The 16,165-nt window shown below is 37.9% G+C and overlaps 1 protein-coding gene across 2 annotated transcripts in view; it reads left to right on the forward strand.

Annotated features, from left to right (window-relative positions):
* Positions 1 to 15,790, forward strand: part of LOC129718259 (uncharacterized) — a 220,933-nt gene extending 205,143 nt beyond the window's left edge. For both annotated transcript variants that reach the window (XM_055668853.1, XM_055668854.1), the window contains one exon: positions 13,412 to 15,790. In XM_055668853.1, the coding sequence (XP_055524828.1) occupies positions 13,412 to 15,609 (2,198 nt within the window). In that variant the 3' untranslated portion in view covers positions 15,610 to 15,790. The remainder of the gene's footprint in view (positions 1 to 13,411) is intronic.
* Positions 15,791 to 16,165: the final 375 nt, after the last annotated feature.

Consider the following 16,165-nt stretch of genomic DNA (forward strand, 5'->3'; position numbering starts at 1 on the left):
AAACCAAACAGTTTATAATGGCTTCCCGCTTTGAAAATGGCTGCCCTAAAGTTCTGCGTGGTGTTGTGATTTTTCTCAGAGACGGTCGCGAACATACACTGAAACAAGTCGACATATATTCTCTATTAAATTTGTCCAATGAATTTAATGTACCAAAAGATCTCTTAATTTTATATGATTCCATTGGAAATCCATTTGTAAATTAAATGTGATACAATAATTTTAACGAATCGCACAATGGAATAATAATTATCGGATTTTCACATCCATTTTATTTAAAAATCATTTACGTCTAACAGGTGCCGTAAAAATTTAAATATAAAGGCAACATTGCGGAATACATTTCATAAAGTAAATAAATCTTATTGATAAATCCATTAAAAAACACATGTCGCCGTGACTTTTTGTCAGTTTAACTTGTGAAGTTTTGTTTTGACGTTTGGATTTGGTATCGAATAATCCAGATTGTTATTCAAAGTGGCCACACCACAAGAAGACGGCGTCTTATTGAGCGATTGGAAGGATATTTTCTTATCTCCAATGGATAAGTTATTTTTCTTTATTTCATTTGAGATCAAACTTACATAGATATTCACAACTATAGATCACACCGAAGAAATTGGCACTTATATAATCGTAGGGCAAACAACGAACAGACCATTGGAGCTCGGATCAAGTGGCCAACGTTGAACCGGTAATTTCTTTTTTATTAATCATTTGTCAGGAACAAGGATGGAAAAACACGTATCGCATAACAATCATTCGGGTATCATTTCTGAACGTGCTATTTATAAGCTTTCAATCCTAGCAAACCATCGCTATTAAAAGTTACACATTCTCAAGCTTGCAAGAGACAACTTAGAGCAAAGAAATATATGGTAGTTTTCTTTGATGATTTTGTTTCAGTATTGCCTGCTTTAGGCGGAGCGAGCAACATATAGCGAGTGTTTCACGAAAGAATCGTAAACGATTGCACTCAAGCGATCGCAATGGTTCTTTCAAATGTTGGTTGCTTGTAGGCGTAATTCGGCTACTCTACGTCGTGCTTTCACCGTGATATACCACGATGATTCTTGGTGATTTCAAGTATCAGATGCTAATGCACCATGCTACAATTTCCGTAAGCATTGATGATACCTATTTGCTCCGGCAAGCAAACAATTGAACGCAATCTAACGTTCATTTGGATTCATAATTTTGTATCACTGGCGATAATATCCCAAAGCTTCTCGCGATAATGTTGAATGCAAGTGAACTTGGATACAATAAATACTATCGTGTTTGAATCATTCAGTCTCCTTCTATGGTATTCGGAACTCTTAGAAGCGAAAAACAATCAGCAGCGTTTCTATGGAAAACTTGTACGCGAGTGGAAATAGTTGAACGATAACGGATAAATCAAAGAACACATTTGCATGAAATATTGCTAGTGAGTGAACTTTTCCATGCTTGGTCAGGAAGTCGGTAGTGAAATCTCTCGAAAGTTGTGACTGCCACTGACCGACGTAATTCATCTTTGCTTTAATTTATAGGATTGCCGTTTAACAGTCAACATTCAAGTACCAATTTCTTAAAATAAATATTATATTTATAATAAATTCTTGTATCCTTTATAAAAAGCACTTAAATTTGTTTTCATGTACATATCATATGAAAGAAACAGTCCCTTTAGTGAAGTTATTTCTATAGGATAATAACACGAAATGTATGAGATTTTCCTATGAAATTGTTATTATATGCCAAGATATAAATTATGGCATTTCCAATGAGTCTAATGAATTATATGTTCTTTAGTTTTTAAAGGATTTTCTTATCTATTTTAAAAGCTTGGTAGTAATGAGAGTCTATCAGACGATCCTATGAAGAATGCATGACACATTTCCGATCACATCGTTTTGATTGGAAGTTCTAATAGTGCAAATTTATAACACTCCCATATAATATGAATAGGTGAGATTATTTCAGTGTACGGAGAGTGCAATGTGTCGGAGTTCATCGCAAGGAGAGAACTTTTTCTTTCTCTCTACACGCTCGTAAATAATAACTCTAAAATGAGTAACATTTGACGCATTTTCGTAAAAAGTAGAACAACTCTTAAATTGAGTAACTCCACAAATACTCAAAACTGAGTAACACTAGGCGTCTTTAAAATGAGTCATTATTACTCAAAATTTGAGTACGACATTACTCATTTTTTGGGTACAGTTCAGTTTCATTACTGGCTAGAAATCCGCCACGGCCAATAAACGACACCACATGTTCATCAATAATAACCTTGTAATAAAAGTAAACAGTTATAGTGCCATCTGAGGCGCACACAATTAAAAAACATTTGTCACAAACTGAAGCACATCGTAATCATCTTTCAAAATGGACGTCGTTACATGCGACGTTACTCAGAAAAAAGTTATATGAAGGGAACCCAAAAAAGGAGTCAAAGTTACTCAAAATCAAAAAGGACTTCTACTCATTTTTGAAGTCTACGAACATCGTTCTAAACTGAGTCAGAGTTGCTCAGTTCATGAGTTATTATTTACGAGCGTGTACTCCAATAACTGCCACCAACAGACAGCACCATCTGCTGGCAGACAGCGAGAGAGCACCACAGAAACGTTTTGCTCATGTTTATATTTGAGGGCAGCGGAAAAAGGCTGCGGATATGATGGTACATAATGAAACAGTCCGTTGCGGCTGTAATGGTGACCTGCACAAACAAAAAAACGTCGGATTTCTTCAAGATAAGTGCATATACCTACATAAAATGTTTATCTCTAAATTTACCGCATGTTTTAGATTCGAATCAAGTTGTTCTGCTCATTCGTGTTCGTGAGTGTGTGTTATGCAGGTTATGCCACACGATTCCTTTGACGGTGGGTTCGTGCGTCATTTAATGTCGAATTTTTTAAAACGGTAAAACACTTTTACTAAAATTGTTCGCTTGTGATTCGAGCTGCACCAGAATTTAACTTACATCGCTTGAGAAAGTGTAGTACGCAAGTGAAATAATATAATTTAAAATGCAACATAGTTTACACATTGTTACGTTGATTTTTCAAATTATTTGTATTGTTATATATTGCATTTTTTATGTCTAGCTTTTGATTAAATGTTGCTGCTTTCAAGCAAGTTTTCTATAATTGTGATGAATTTTCAAGAGACCGTTCTGACATCAGTCGAAGCTATGCAATCAGTAGTTGGTCGGCGTGATGAAAATCCATGATAACTGTACTTTAATGGTGATTATTTTGGCATTTTATGAATAAACATAGAACTATGTTTTGTTTCATATTCCGTTTTACATTTTTCTGAATTTATGGGCTATGAACGCATGGAACTTTGCCAGCTAATTTTGAAAATCTCGTTGGTCGGCATAACAATAGACCATGCGATTGAATGTTGATAGCGATTGTTTGGGCATTTTGTAAATGAACTTCGAACTTTGTTTTGTTTGATAAGCATATTGACATTTTTCTAAGTTTTTTTTGGCTTTGAAGGCATGCAACTTTGTCAGTTTTTATACTCAGTAGGTACTATAGTTTATATAAAATTTTTCGCGAATTAAAAAGTCCGCGCTTTTTAGGCAAATATCCTTAGCCGGTAACCCTGGTCGGTTTTCTTCCCCGAACCGGATTATTACTCAAGACAAGAAAGGTGCATAAGTAACCGCGTTTAACATAAGGCTTTGCTCGCGGTATTTTGACTGCGCTCGGTGTGACTATCCTCATACATCGGTTTCGAAGTTCAATAACTAAACATCAATGACCTTACATCGTATAATGCTCGGGTGTGCCTCGTATTGGCTCTCTGGTCAGAGACTTTTTTTCCCTTACTCGCTTTATCGGTTATTTGAGCGCTTATTCATCATGTCACGAAACAACGCGGTATGACAGTTACCACTGGTACCAGTAGTTTGCTTAGTCTGCGTTTGGTGTGCGGTTGTTGCGTTTACGAAATCCATTTGTTTCTAAGTAAATTTAAAAAGTTCACGGGATGAAACGCGAAGTTTGGTGTGATACAGACTGTTAACGATTGGTAGGTTGCCGAAGATAACTAGAAACTTCAATCTTCCTGTATGCCGATGCAGCGATCGTGGCGTGGTTCTATTTATATCGTCTCCTGGTGACCGGTTGCTCAGAAACCGAGAAGTAACCATATCGTGCGCGAATTGGTGTAGAAAAGATCCAAATATATTAAATACCAATATAGTTCACTTACGTGAAATTATGAAGACAAATTGAAAATGACAGAAGCGTTAGTCACCTTTTCGACCGCTAGGTGCGCCACTTCTGATTTTGTTATACACGACATGCGAAATAGAGCAACTTTTGACAATAATATTACCCTAATGGGTACACTGAAAAAAATTCACATTTTATTGTGAAGTGGACTCGGCCGAATATTTTATAATAATAAATTTCGCCTATGCATAAGGCAATCCATGGGTGGTGTTCCACGGTTTGTACGTTTGTCGACCTCCGACAATATTTTGAGTTGTAAAATGGCGACTTCCGGTGACTGGGAAACTGCCGAAAATGACCAAATACCACCTAATATGGTTTTTTTTTAACTAGAATGACGCTCAGAGGCCAGAAATTGTCTCGAAATGCCAGTTTGAAATCCAAGATGGCGACTTCCGGTTTTTGAAAAATCAGACAAAATTTCGAATTGTAAGATGGCGACTTCCAGTGATTGGAAAAAAGAGGAAAATAACGCTCAGAGGCCAGAAATTGTCTCTGAATACCATTTTGAAATCTAAGATGGCGACTTCCGGTTTCTGAGAAACAGCGAGATATGACCAAATACCATCCAATATGGGTATTTCCGAAATCGTGATGATGCACTGAAACCACAAATCGACCTCAGACAACATTTTGAGTAGTAAAATGGCGACTTTTGGTGACTGGAAAACTGCCGAAAATGACCCAAAAACAACCAAATATGGGTGTTTCTTTAACCAGAATGATGCTCAGAGGCCAGAAATTGTCTCCAAATGCCATTTTGAAATCCAATATGGCGACTTCCGGTTCCTAAACAACAGTGGCAAAAGACCAAATAACACTCATTATGGGTATTTCCGGGATTGTTATGATGCACTGAAGCTACAAATCGACCTCAGATAACATTATGAATTGTAAAATGACGACTTCCGGTAAATGGGAAACTGCTGAAAATAACCAAATATCACCCAATATGGGTATTTCTTCAACCGGCCGATTTCCATCCAATATGAGATGTTTCGGTACCAGAATGATACACAGGAGCTAGAATCGACCACAGACAACATTTTGAATTCTAAGATGGTGACTTCCGGTTTCTGTAGAACAGCCGAAAATGACTAAATAACACCTATTATTGGTGTTTCTTAAACCAGAATGACGCTCAGGGGCCAGAAATTGTCTCCAAAAAAATAGCCTAAAGGGACCAAATACCACCCAATATGAGTGTTTCTTTAACCAGAATGATGCATGGAGCTAAAAATTGACCTCAGACACCATTTTGAATTGTAAGATGGCAACTTCTGGGAAACAGCCGAATACTAATGCATATGAATATTTCCGTAATCGAAATAATGTATAGAAGCCAAGCATTGACCCTGGACACCATAATGAATTCGAAGATGACCACTTTCAGTTTCTGGAAAACAACGAAAATAACTGAATACCACCTAACATGAGTGTTTTCGGAATAGAGGTGATGTACTAAAGGCAAAAGTCGAGGATGTTGTCATTCCGATAAAACCAATAATTTCAAACGATATAAACAAATCGCAAGAAATCAATGAATTTGGAATGTTGAAAATTATTGAATTAAACACACGAATAGGCGGGACGAAGTTTGCCGGGTCAGCTAATAAATACATAAATATGCTGGTTAAAGCAAAGCTGCAAGTGATGAATACGAAGATTAGGACTCGAGAGCAAAAAATTCGGAGGGATAAAAAAAAACAAAAAATACTTTCAAAACGAAGAAAACTAAACATTAAATAAAAGTTTTTGCATAACAGTTGTTATCACTAATTATGTTTGTTTTGTTGAATATCTTTTATATATAATATAAAAAAGCTTTTAAACCAATTACAACATGATATGTATCCATACTTAAATTGTTAAATTGATAGAACATTCAAGTGTTATCTAAGCTAAAAGTTGCACAACAATCATATACGACTATTGACAACCATTGTGCGGTTTCTCCTTTTATCTTTTTCACGAGGTAATTGAAATATTCATTTAATTGTATACTTCGGGGCCTGATTATTGAGCTTGAGCTTGACGGCCGCACATTTCGTAGTTGCTTCCCGTGATGGATCTGAGCTAGTGAAGTTACACAGGGAACCACGTCTATAGCAACTTGGGATTAGTTTACCATTTACACGTCGTGGCCTGATTATTTTCTTTTTTCATGCCTCGATAATCTACATCTATTATATTATCAATATTTAACTCCCGGAATGGCGTTAGTTTTACATACAAACAATATACGCACGAAATCTGCAACATATTTTTTTCTGTGAAAGTATGAAATTGAGTCAACTAAATCTAAAATTGAGTAAATTCAGTTTCGTGTGTGAGAATGTCACACGCTCACAGAAATTCAACAACAATTCACAGTGATACAGTAAGGCAATGTAGGCGGACACGAGTTTTTCGATGCGATTTTGTGGTTTAAGAGTAAATTTTTTTTCTAAGAACTTGTTTCTTATATTTAGTCTATTTTTTATGTGCAAATGAAACTTAGGGTGGTCCTGAAATCGACTAAATGAAAAAACTAACTTTTTATTTGCATAAATAAATGTATACATTCATCGGCACAGTTGTAGATCAACTAATTTTAAGCAACTTTTGGTATTTCTTTACAATATTTATACAATATTTGTTCTATCGAATGATACCAAAAAGTATTATTTATGTTTGCCCTAAACGGAGACATCAATATATCAAAAGGGCCTATTTTTAAAATAGAAATAGTGAAAACTCTTCATCTGTATAATATATCGACAATGTTTTTTCGTCAAAATTGGCGTATTTTTTATTAAAGTTACCGAAGAAAACTTTGTTTTTAAATTTGAATTGAAAAAATAGAGCGAAAAGACTGTTTTTGGAAACCAAATTTCATGTCTACAAAAAAGTTTTTTTACAAAGTTACTTAGAATTAGTTGGTCTACAAGTTTGCCAAAGAATGTTTTACTTCGTTGATTTTAGGACCACCCTAATTTTCATTCGCACATGAATAGAGGACTATGTATAAGAAACAACATTTTACAAAAACTATGGCTTCAAACCGCAAACCAAAATCGCAACGAAAAGCCTATGTCCGCCTAAATTGCCTTACTGTACCACTGTGCAATGAGTTTAGTTACCTTTTTCACCACAAGAGGGGGTGTTCCCTGTCTGTCTTCACGGGAATATATGGGAAATTCGAGAGTGAACTATATTGTTATTTTAAGATATTTGAAAGATCGCACCATCAACCTCGATGGATCCAGATCAATTCCTTTCCACTAACACTAATTCTTTCCTTTGATACTTGTGGATGATGCAGAGGATTCCTCGGTCTCTAGTAGCAACAAGTATTAAACTAACACTCCCGATATCCCTTCCACTATTGATCTGCATTGGGCGTAGCAATGGGCAAGATCGATCCGATTTTTGCAAAATCGATCTTTTCTAGTCGATTTATCGATTTTTTTGATCGATTTCTCCGCGTGCGATCTTCTGCTGAATCGATCCTTTGGATGGCAAGATCGTTTTTTTCCGCCTGAAAAATAAATGTGTGCAAAACGGTTTGAAAACAATAGTGATTGCATTTATTGTTGTTAACGTAATCTGCGGCCGAATTCCGAGAACACTTTTCTTTGAAGAGAAGAAAATTTCTTTATTGATAGTATACGAAATTTTTTTCTTCTCTCCGAAGAAGTGTGTGCTCGGAATTCGGACACTGATCTGAAAAATGTGTCAATTTTTTACCGGGATGTCCATAGTTGAAGAATGGGCTAAAATTCAATAGACACGAAACCGAGAAAAACGCATTTCAAATGTTTTTGTTGGTTCAAACAATGGGGTCCTAAGGTTTTAAACGGTTTTCTGATTTTTATATATCAGCTGAAAGAGTGCAAATTTCTTAGCAAAACGTGATTTTTAAATAATGTTTATCATTTTCCTTTGATTTACAAATGAAGGATAAAAATCTGCTCGAAATGCCTTAAATGACAGTTCTCTCATATACCGTACATGGGCGAAAAGTCATTTGAGACCTTTCAGGCAGTTTTTTTTATTCTTCATTTAAAAATCAAAGGAAAACGATAAACGTTTTTTAAAAATCACGTTTTGCTCAGAAAACGCTGCTTTTTCAAGTGATATATAAAAACCGGAATAGCTTTAGGACCCAATTGTCTACGTCCATGACAACTTTTTTCCTGAGTATGTCACCACCCCCATATCCAGCATATCCAGCTTTTCACGAACGGTAATGGCGTATAGTGCACGCAGCCCATTTTGACGTTTTCTGTAGGTCAGGGAAGCTGGATAACCTTGTCGTCGAGTTGAAAAAGAACAATCCGCAGACAAATTAAGTCCCTCCAGTATTTTTAACGCAGTAACCATTTTTTGCATTTGTAAACGCGACATCAATAGACAAACCCGTATGAAATTTGGCTAATAGAGCTTTTTACGTACGAATGTGTTAGTGCCACTAGTTGTGGAAAATATTTATAAATAGCAGTTTTGTTTGCAATGCTATGTTTTTAGCAGCTGGACAAAAATTCAGTTGAACACTCATTATATGTTAAACTTGTTTCTGAATAAATTTTCTCATTCGTGATCAGAATTCGGAAGAAGGCGCTAAATATAATTGACCAAAAATGGTGAAAAAGTGATAAAAGTCGAAGCAACGAGATGCGATGATTTACAGGTTGAAAGAAACCAAAGCAACTTTACACGGGTTTACACGTTTACTAGTGTGCGTAGGTGAAAAGTCACTTATCTCTATACGCATGCGTTGTGAAATATATCAAGGATTAGGGGTGGGTGAAACGGCTCTTTTGCAAGAGCGGCTCTAAACCGACTCATGGTTCACAATGATTCACGAGCGTTGACAGTTCGTGTTGTCTCAGTAAACTTCGGGTTCGCGCGAACCAAACAGTTCTGGTGCGCCCAAAGAACCGTGGTTCTTTTTCGTGAGCCGTTCGTTCTTTCGCTCTTTCCTAAGAACCGGTTTATATGAACGGCTCGTAAGCCGCACCTCAAACTGAATATAAATTACCAGACCACAAGACCGTCTCGAAAGTTTGACATATATTGTATACAATCATTACTATCTGATTGGTGTACATTGGGATGGCAATGGAAATTGACTTTAACAGTTTTATTTAGAAGTAGTGTTCAAAATTTCGCCTTCACGAACAGTTAGCAAAATTTCGATTTTTTAGATAACACCCGACCTCGACGTTTTATACATTTCTAATAACCAGTTCACATGATGTAATATCGCCCATCTTGATTTCAAATCCCATACTCCAAATTTTCCGTGAAAACTAGATGTATGTATATTTCAAGATACGCGATATCACGTGATATCTGCTATAGTGTGAACAAGGCATAAGACATTTGGCACAAAAAAAACTATTACAAACTGTGCTTCTCTTCATAAGTCGAGAAAGTGAAATTTAGACCAAATACTCATAGCTGAAATTTTGCATTGCATTGGATATTGAATTTACCATTTTGGATATTAGCCAACATTATTTCATATTTGCTACCTCTGCAAGTGCACTTTTTGAAAATTGGCTTCCGTAGGGACGTTGTTTACTATCGTTGTGGATGTTTACTATCAAGCACCAATTTTTTGATTTAGGTAGAAAAGGCATATGCGCTTATTTTTCAACTATGAGTAGCGGGGTACTCGTTAACTCAAATATTGCAAAAGTTGAATTGAATGGTCGTGTATATGCCGTGCTGTATTCTGTTCTGCATGGTGTCGCGCTCGCCATTTTTGTTTATTTGAGTTTGTTCTGCGGATATTCCGATTTTTTTATGAATTGGATTGTTCAGCTATATAAGTTTTTCATATCAACTGAATGATCTGAATTTTCCAAGTAAAACGTGATTTAAAAAAAATTCTATCATTGTCCTTCGCTTTTTAAATCACGATTTAAAACTTCTTGAAATCTGCTCGAGACCGCTACAATGACGGTTCGCCCATCTACCAACTGTCATTGTAACGATTTAGTGCGAATTTTTATTTTTCATTTAAAAACCGAAGAAAAATGACATAAAGTTTTAAAAAATCACGGAAATCCGTGAATAACTAAACAACCCAATTAGAGTCAGGTTTTTTAAGGGGTTTTTATACGCGGATTTTATTACGAGTTTTTTTACGCGGATTTTTGAGTTAACGCGGTTTTTTTACGCGGATTTTTGAATTACCAGCGACACCGCGCTAATTCAAAACAATTTTCGTGAATTTCCGAATTAACGTGGGTTTGGAACCAGAAACGTTTAAGTGTTTATCTAGTAAAAGACTTAGTCCAAAAAATACCCTCCGCCCACCGAAAGATCCGGAATGGCTGTCAAAGAGGACAATTTGAAATACTGGTTCTAGAGCGTCTCGGGTTTTTTCTAAAGCCCTTCTTGCTGGACTAATTTACGCGGATTTTAAAAAAACGTGTTTTTATACGCGGATTTTTAAATTAGCGAGGTTTTTTTTTACGCGGATTTTTGAATGAGCGCATTTTTTACGCGGATTTTCGAATTACCGCGGTTTTTATGCGTTTTTTACGAGGTACGTATCCCCCGCGTAAAAAAACCTGACTGTATACAGGTTTGGATTGCTCTTAGTGCATCCGAAACAATAGACCATTTCACGAACTGACAGGTGTCACGGATCCTGCTGATGTTCTTGATGCTTTCACGTGCATTATGTCAGCGGTTCCAAACTTTCTGTCAAAATTTCGTTCATGAATCAAGTACTCAAACGTCTCGTGAAATGGTCTATGGGATGAGCGACAACGAAAACTTTTAGTAGAAAAAACAACGCTGAGAGTACACGCGGTTAAAGAAGATGGCAATAAACTAAAAAAGCCGTATCGTTAGTAGATGTTGTGTACGAAAACTCGATGAACATGATTAATAAACCAGAAAACGCAAACAAAACAAAATCTCCATAAATATAGCCAAAAAAAGTCGTAAAAAGCTTATACCGAACAAAAATCGATTTTTTGTTAAATCGATTTTTCAGGCTCGATTTTCATATGAATCGATTTTATTGATTTTGATTAATCGATGCAGGAGAATCGACTTTTGTTCAAAGATCGCCCATTGCTAATTGGGCGTGGCCAGCTACGTTATTGACCAGTGGAAAGAAAGATCACCAGGAATTGTACACTGAAAATGGTTTGCTACTCCTAGGCACCATTTTGACGGTTCTTTGTGCAATTTCAGCTGATTCTGGTCAATCGAGGGCAACACAAGGGGGGTCAAATATGCTATGCTATGCTATGCTATGCTATACAGTAAGGTCACTTTTTACGCGTTTTTTTACGCGGGTTGCTTTCCTCCATTACTCAAAAACGGTACAAGATATCGACCTCATTTCAATCACGTTTTCCGTTTCAGGCCACGAGTGATCATATATCAATTTTCAAAAAAAATCCCAATTTTTGGTGTAAATACTAAGTCGTTTTTTACGCGGGCCCATACAAATTTGGAACGCATCCCCCACGTAAAAAACGACCTTAGTGTACAGCTGACAACTTCAAAAACCAGAATATCTGTAGAACTTTTGTTAAAAACCAATGTATTTTTTTACTGACAGATTTCGGGAAAAAATATCGTGTGCACGTGGACATTATTATTACCTCCTCGAGTAAACCAGATTTTCCTTCATTATTAGGAGTTTTATGCATTGCTAGTTGAACGTATATTTGCTTGGGATTAAAGGTTTAAAGTTTTAGAATCATTTCTTATATTCAACTGCTCATTTAGTCATCTTTGATTCCAAAATGAACGCACTCGGACTTGATTTTAGATCTCTAGGCATCATTCTGGTTATTAAAATACAGTAAGGTCGCTTTTACGCGATGATCATTCGCATATTTTTACGCGGATTCCGGAATTTACGCGAATTCCAAAACTGGACGTCACCATTTTGGATTTCGAAATGGCGCCTGAAGTTGATTTCAGATATCTTGGCATCAGCTCAATTAAATACTCATTCTAGGTGGCATTCGGCCATTTTGGGCTATTTTCTAATCACCATTTTTTAATTTAAAACGGTGTTAGAGGATGGTGTCCGGCCTCCGCATATCATCCCGATTCCAGAAATACACATATTACATTATTTTAGACCTTGTTTTTTCAGCCCTGATTGGCCGAAAGCTGGCTCGATATCTTTCAAAAATCAGTTTTTTGTCTATAACTTTTTCTATGATTGTCAAAACAATACAAAATGTTTCAATATTTGATTCATTCAAATAATATTCTCTCAAGACATTATAAAATTTATTATTTTGACAATCATAGAAAAACTTATAGACAAAAAACTGATTTTAAAGAGGGGTGTTCTACAAAAAACTCTATTTTGTCGTGTCCAACGTACAGATAGGACATCGCAGTATTCAGGAATTGTTTATCTTTTAAATTTTACACAACTTTGCTGAAGGAAGCAATCTGGTATATTGAAAATTAGAAAAAATATTTATTTTATCTAACTGTTAGGTGGGTTGATCAAAAAACTAAAAATGCCAAAAGTAAGGCCTTGTTCTATGAAACAATTTTGCCGAAGACATTGAGTACATAAAATCTATTTTTCACAGTCAAATCTAGAACGATCACGATTTTTCGAGTTTAGACCACTGTGCACTGTGGGATTTTCAAATAAATCTTTTTACCAATTGTTAATGTCTTAAAATATAACCCTTGGAACGTGTAGAAACTGTTTTGGAAGTTATTTCATAAAACAGTGGTTGATATACGTGCTTCAAAATAAATATTTCGTCGTTTTTATATCACTTTTTTGTACTTTACGACCTTCAAAAGGGCATTACTCAAAAATGTACCGTACGATGATTTTGAAATTTTGACCAGAGATTCTGGACGTCATAGCGAATCGAATGGTGTACGCAGATTCTTTGGTACATTTTATTTTATAATAACGGTCTGTGGGAGCACCGTGACAATACCATCGTGAAGCTACAGTTTTCCGTATTTTGGTGGATGCGTAACTAATTTTTCAATCGATTGTTACTAGAATGCAAAAAACCAATTAAGAACTATCCGAGTTATAAGCATTTGAATTTGGATTTATATTTTATGTACACCCCAATAGCGCAAATTACTCACAGACGTAGCTCTGCGTCAAAAAAACTGATGTAAATTTGTCAGCTAATTTGAAAACCTTCTTGCTCCATTTTCAGGTCTCGCTCCATCCTGCGAAACGCTCCTAATGTCCGAGATGTCCGTGGCGCAGGCGGTACCGACGATTCTGAATGCACGGCAATCACACACGGACACGATCAGCAGCAATCACACCGAACCAAGAAGCTACAAATTTTTCATTCCCAGCGGTATCGCAGTGGTTTCGTGGCAGCTTCAAATCACCAAACCGTGTAACGACTGCAGCGACGTGAGCTTCTTCGTCCAGGCCCAATCACTTCCGACGCGCAAGGATTACCTGGAGAGTGCAGTGTTCTGTCCGAACCAAACGGATCCGTTTAGAGTTGAGTTCTACCCCCAGGAGAACAGCTGGCACTATGCTGATATAGGCTTTGTGATCGATGATGACGGGCACTCGAATAGGACGGTGAACGATACTAACGGGGGTGCTGAAACGAAATTTTTAGAACTAGAGTATACCATCGTGGTTGAGTTCAACACGATCGAAGAAGGTCAATCGAAACCAGTAGGTGACGAGACGGTGAGATCATCGAACGAAAAAGTGCTAACCCGAAGATCGTTCGATTACTATCCACTACTTCGTCAGACGTATCGCGAGTTCTTTATGTTTGATTATGATCTTTTACCCGATATCAACGGAACCGTACCGTTGACCTTGAACCTTAGCGCCAACACTCCTGCTCTGATGAAGTTCGACGTGAATGATGTCTACGACATTGGTGGAACACTGAGTTTTGCTGTGGCTATGCGACAGGATATGAAAAGTACTTTAATCGATGCACATCAAGCGAACAGCAACGATCATGTAGGAGTTGTTGCCGAAAAGTTGATAGATGTTCAAGACTTCATCGAGGAGACCACTACGACTACAACTACAAGCACGACAGCGGCTCCAGCGACGGGTGGGGTGAAGGAGTCGAACAAAACTAACCAGACGGTAATCGTTTGTATGCGACTTGGTGAACCAGGAGTGCCAACCTGGCCGGATAAATGCACCTACGCAAGACATACCTTCCCGGCTGCCATCATCATTAACAATACGGACTCAGATACCAGTACAGGGTTGGTGCATATTCCGTTTCCGGAGCCTGGCAGATGGTTCGTAACATTAGGGATATTCTGCCAGGGATCGGAAATGGCAGCCAAGATTACGATCATAGATAGTGTGAAGGAGTTTATCAAGAAAAATCGAGCGATACTGCAGAATATTAAGCGACCGTGCTCTTGTGCTGAATCAGCCTCCATTTACTATCAATGTCTTGGCGAAGAAGCGTGCTTGGTGAGTCTAAACGAAACGGAAACGCTCAAAATTAAAGAGTGCATAATGGATTCCAAGTGCACCGAACACTCAGATAAGATGGCGCGGAAGTTTGAAGCTCACCACAAGTATGCTACGGAACAAAGTGTTTCGGCTGATGGCACTTGTAACGGCAGCGTAGTGTTCACAATATCATCCAGCCCGTGTGTTGCGGGAAGATGCGGTAGATTTGGTCGCTGCTACCATTATATGTCCGGTGGTTTTGTATTTTCAACGTGTCTGTGTTTACGTAATTACCGCGGGTGGGATTGTACCGAAGACTCGCAGGTTCCGTCCAGTGCATCAATCTTGCTCGCCTCGCTGATGTTGACGTTGTCTAATCTATTGTTCCTACCGAGTATTTTCTTCGCTATCAAACGAGGTTACTACACGGAATCAATTATATACTTCTTTGCGATGTTCTTTTCTACATTCTACCACGCCTGTGACTCTGGCGAGGAGGAGTTTAGCTTCTGTCTCGTCAAAATAGGGGTCTTACAATTCTGTGATTTCTACTGTGGCCTACTAGCAATCTGGGTTACCTTAATAGCAATGTCCAATGTAAGACATCAATTTGTCTCACTGCTGCACATGCTGGGCGCCATTCTACTGGCGTTCGGAACTGAACTGAACAAACAGTCCCTATGGGTATTCCTAGCTCCAGCGCTGACTGGAATCTGTCTGATCTCCGTCAGCTGGGGCCTACGATGTCGCAAGACGCGGAAGTGTTTCCCATCTCGAAACTATTTGGCCATTTGTCTACCAGTGGGTAGCGTTCTCGTTATGGTTGGTCTCGTTTGCTACGCTTTCTTACAAACCAAACAAAACTACCATATCGTTCACTCGATCTGGCATATGGTAATGGCGCTGAGCATTCTCTGCCTCTTACCGGGCCGGAAAACGTTCCAACCAAAATGCTAGCATACGGTGTTGATCTACCTTTTCAATTCCGCCTCGCATTCGTCCAACACGATGTCAACGGCAACCACTTCTGGAACGACTCCAGCGCCTACTACTACAACAACTGAGGAAGTATCCACCAGCGTTGAATCTCGTGGAAATATATTTACCATACCGGCAGCGTCCGTTGCCATCCGTAGTCTCATAGCTACCACCCAGACTACGCACCGACGGAACGCTTCAGGCACGACCGTCACTGCCGAGATAACTCCGTCGGCTTCGCTTGTAAATAATCTTACCGATACGACACAGATCAGCGCCAGCAATAGCATGACCCTGTCGTCTACGTATTCGTCTTTGGCGTCCGCTGCAGCAGGTACCGCAGAAACGTAAGCAAACGTAATTCGCTAATATTTTCTATGGTAATTTTTAATAAAGCACACAACATGATGTTAACTGTCACCACAGGTAGAGCGCACTGTATCGATGTAGCTAGGCTAGGGTAGGGTAGGAACGAAATAACCTCGCGTCTATGTCAACTGAAAGCACAGACACGTGAATTGTAGTTGTGGGTGTA

Source organism: Wyeomyia smithii, chromosome 1, assembly GCF_029784165.1.
Source record: "Wyeomyia smithii strain HCP4-BCI-WySm-NY-G18 chromosome 1, ASM2978416v1, whole genome shotgun sequence".
Classification (NCBI taxonomy): domain Eukaryota; kingdom Metazoa; phylum Arthropoda; class Insecta; order Diptera; family Culicidae; genus Wyeomyia; species Wyeomyia smithii.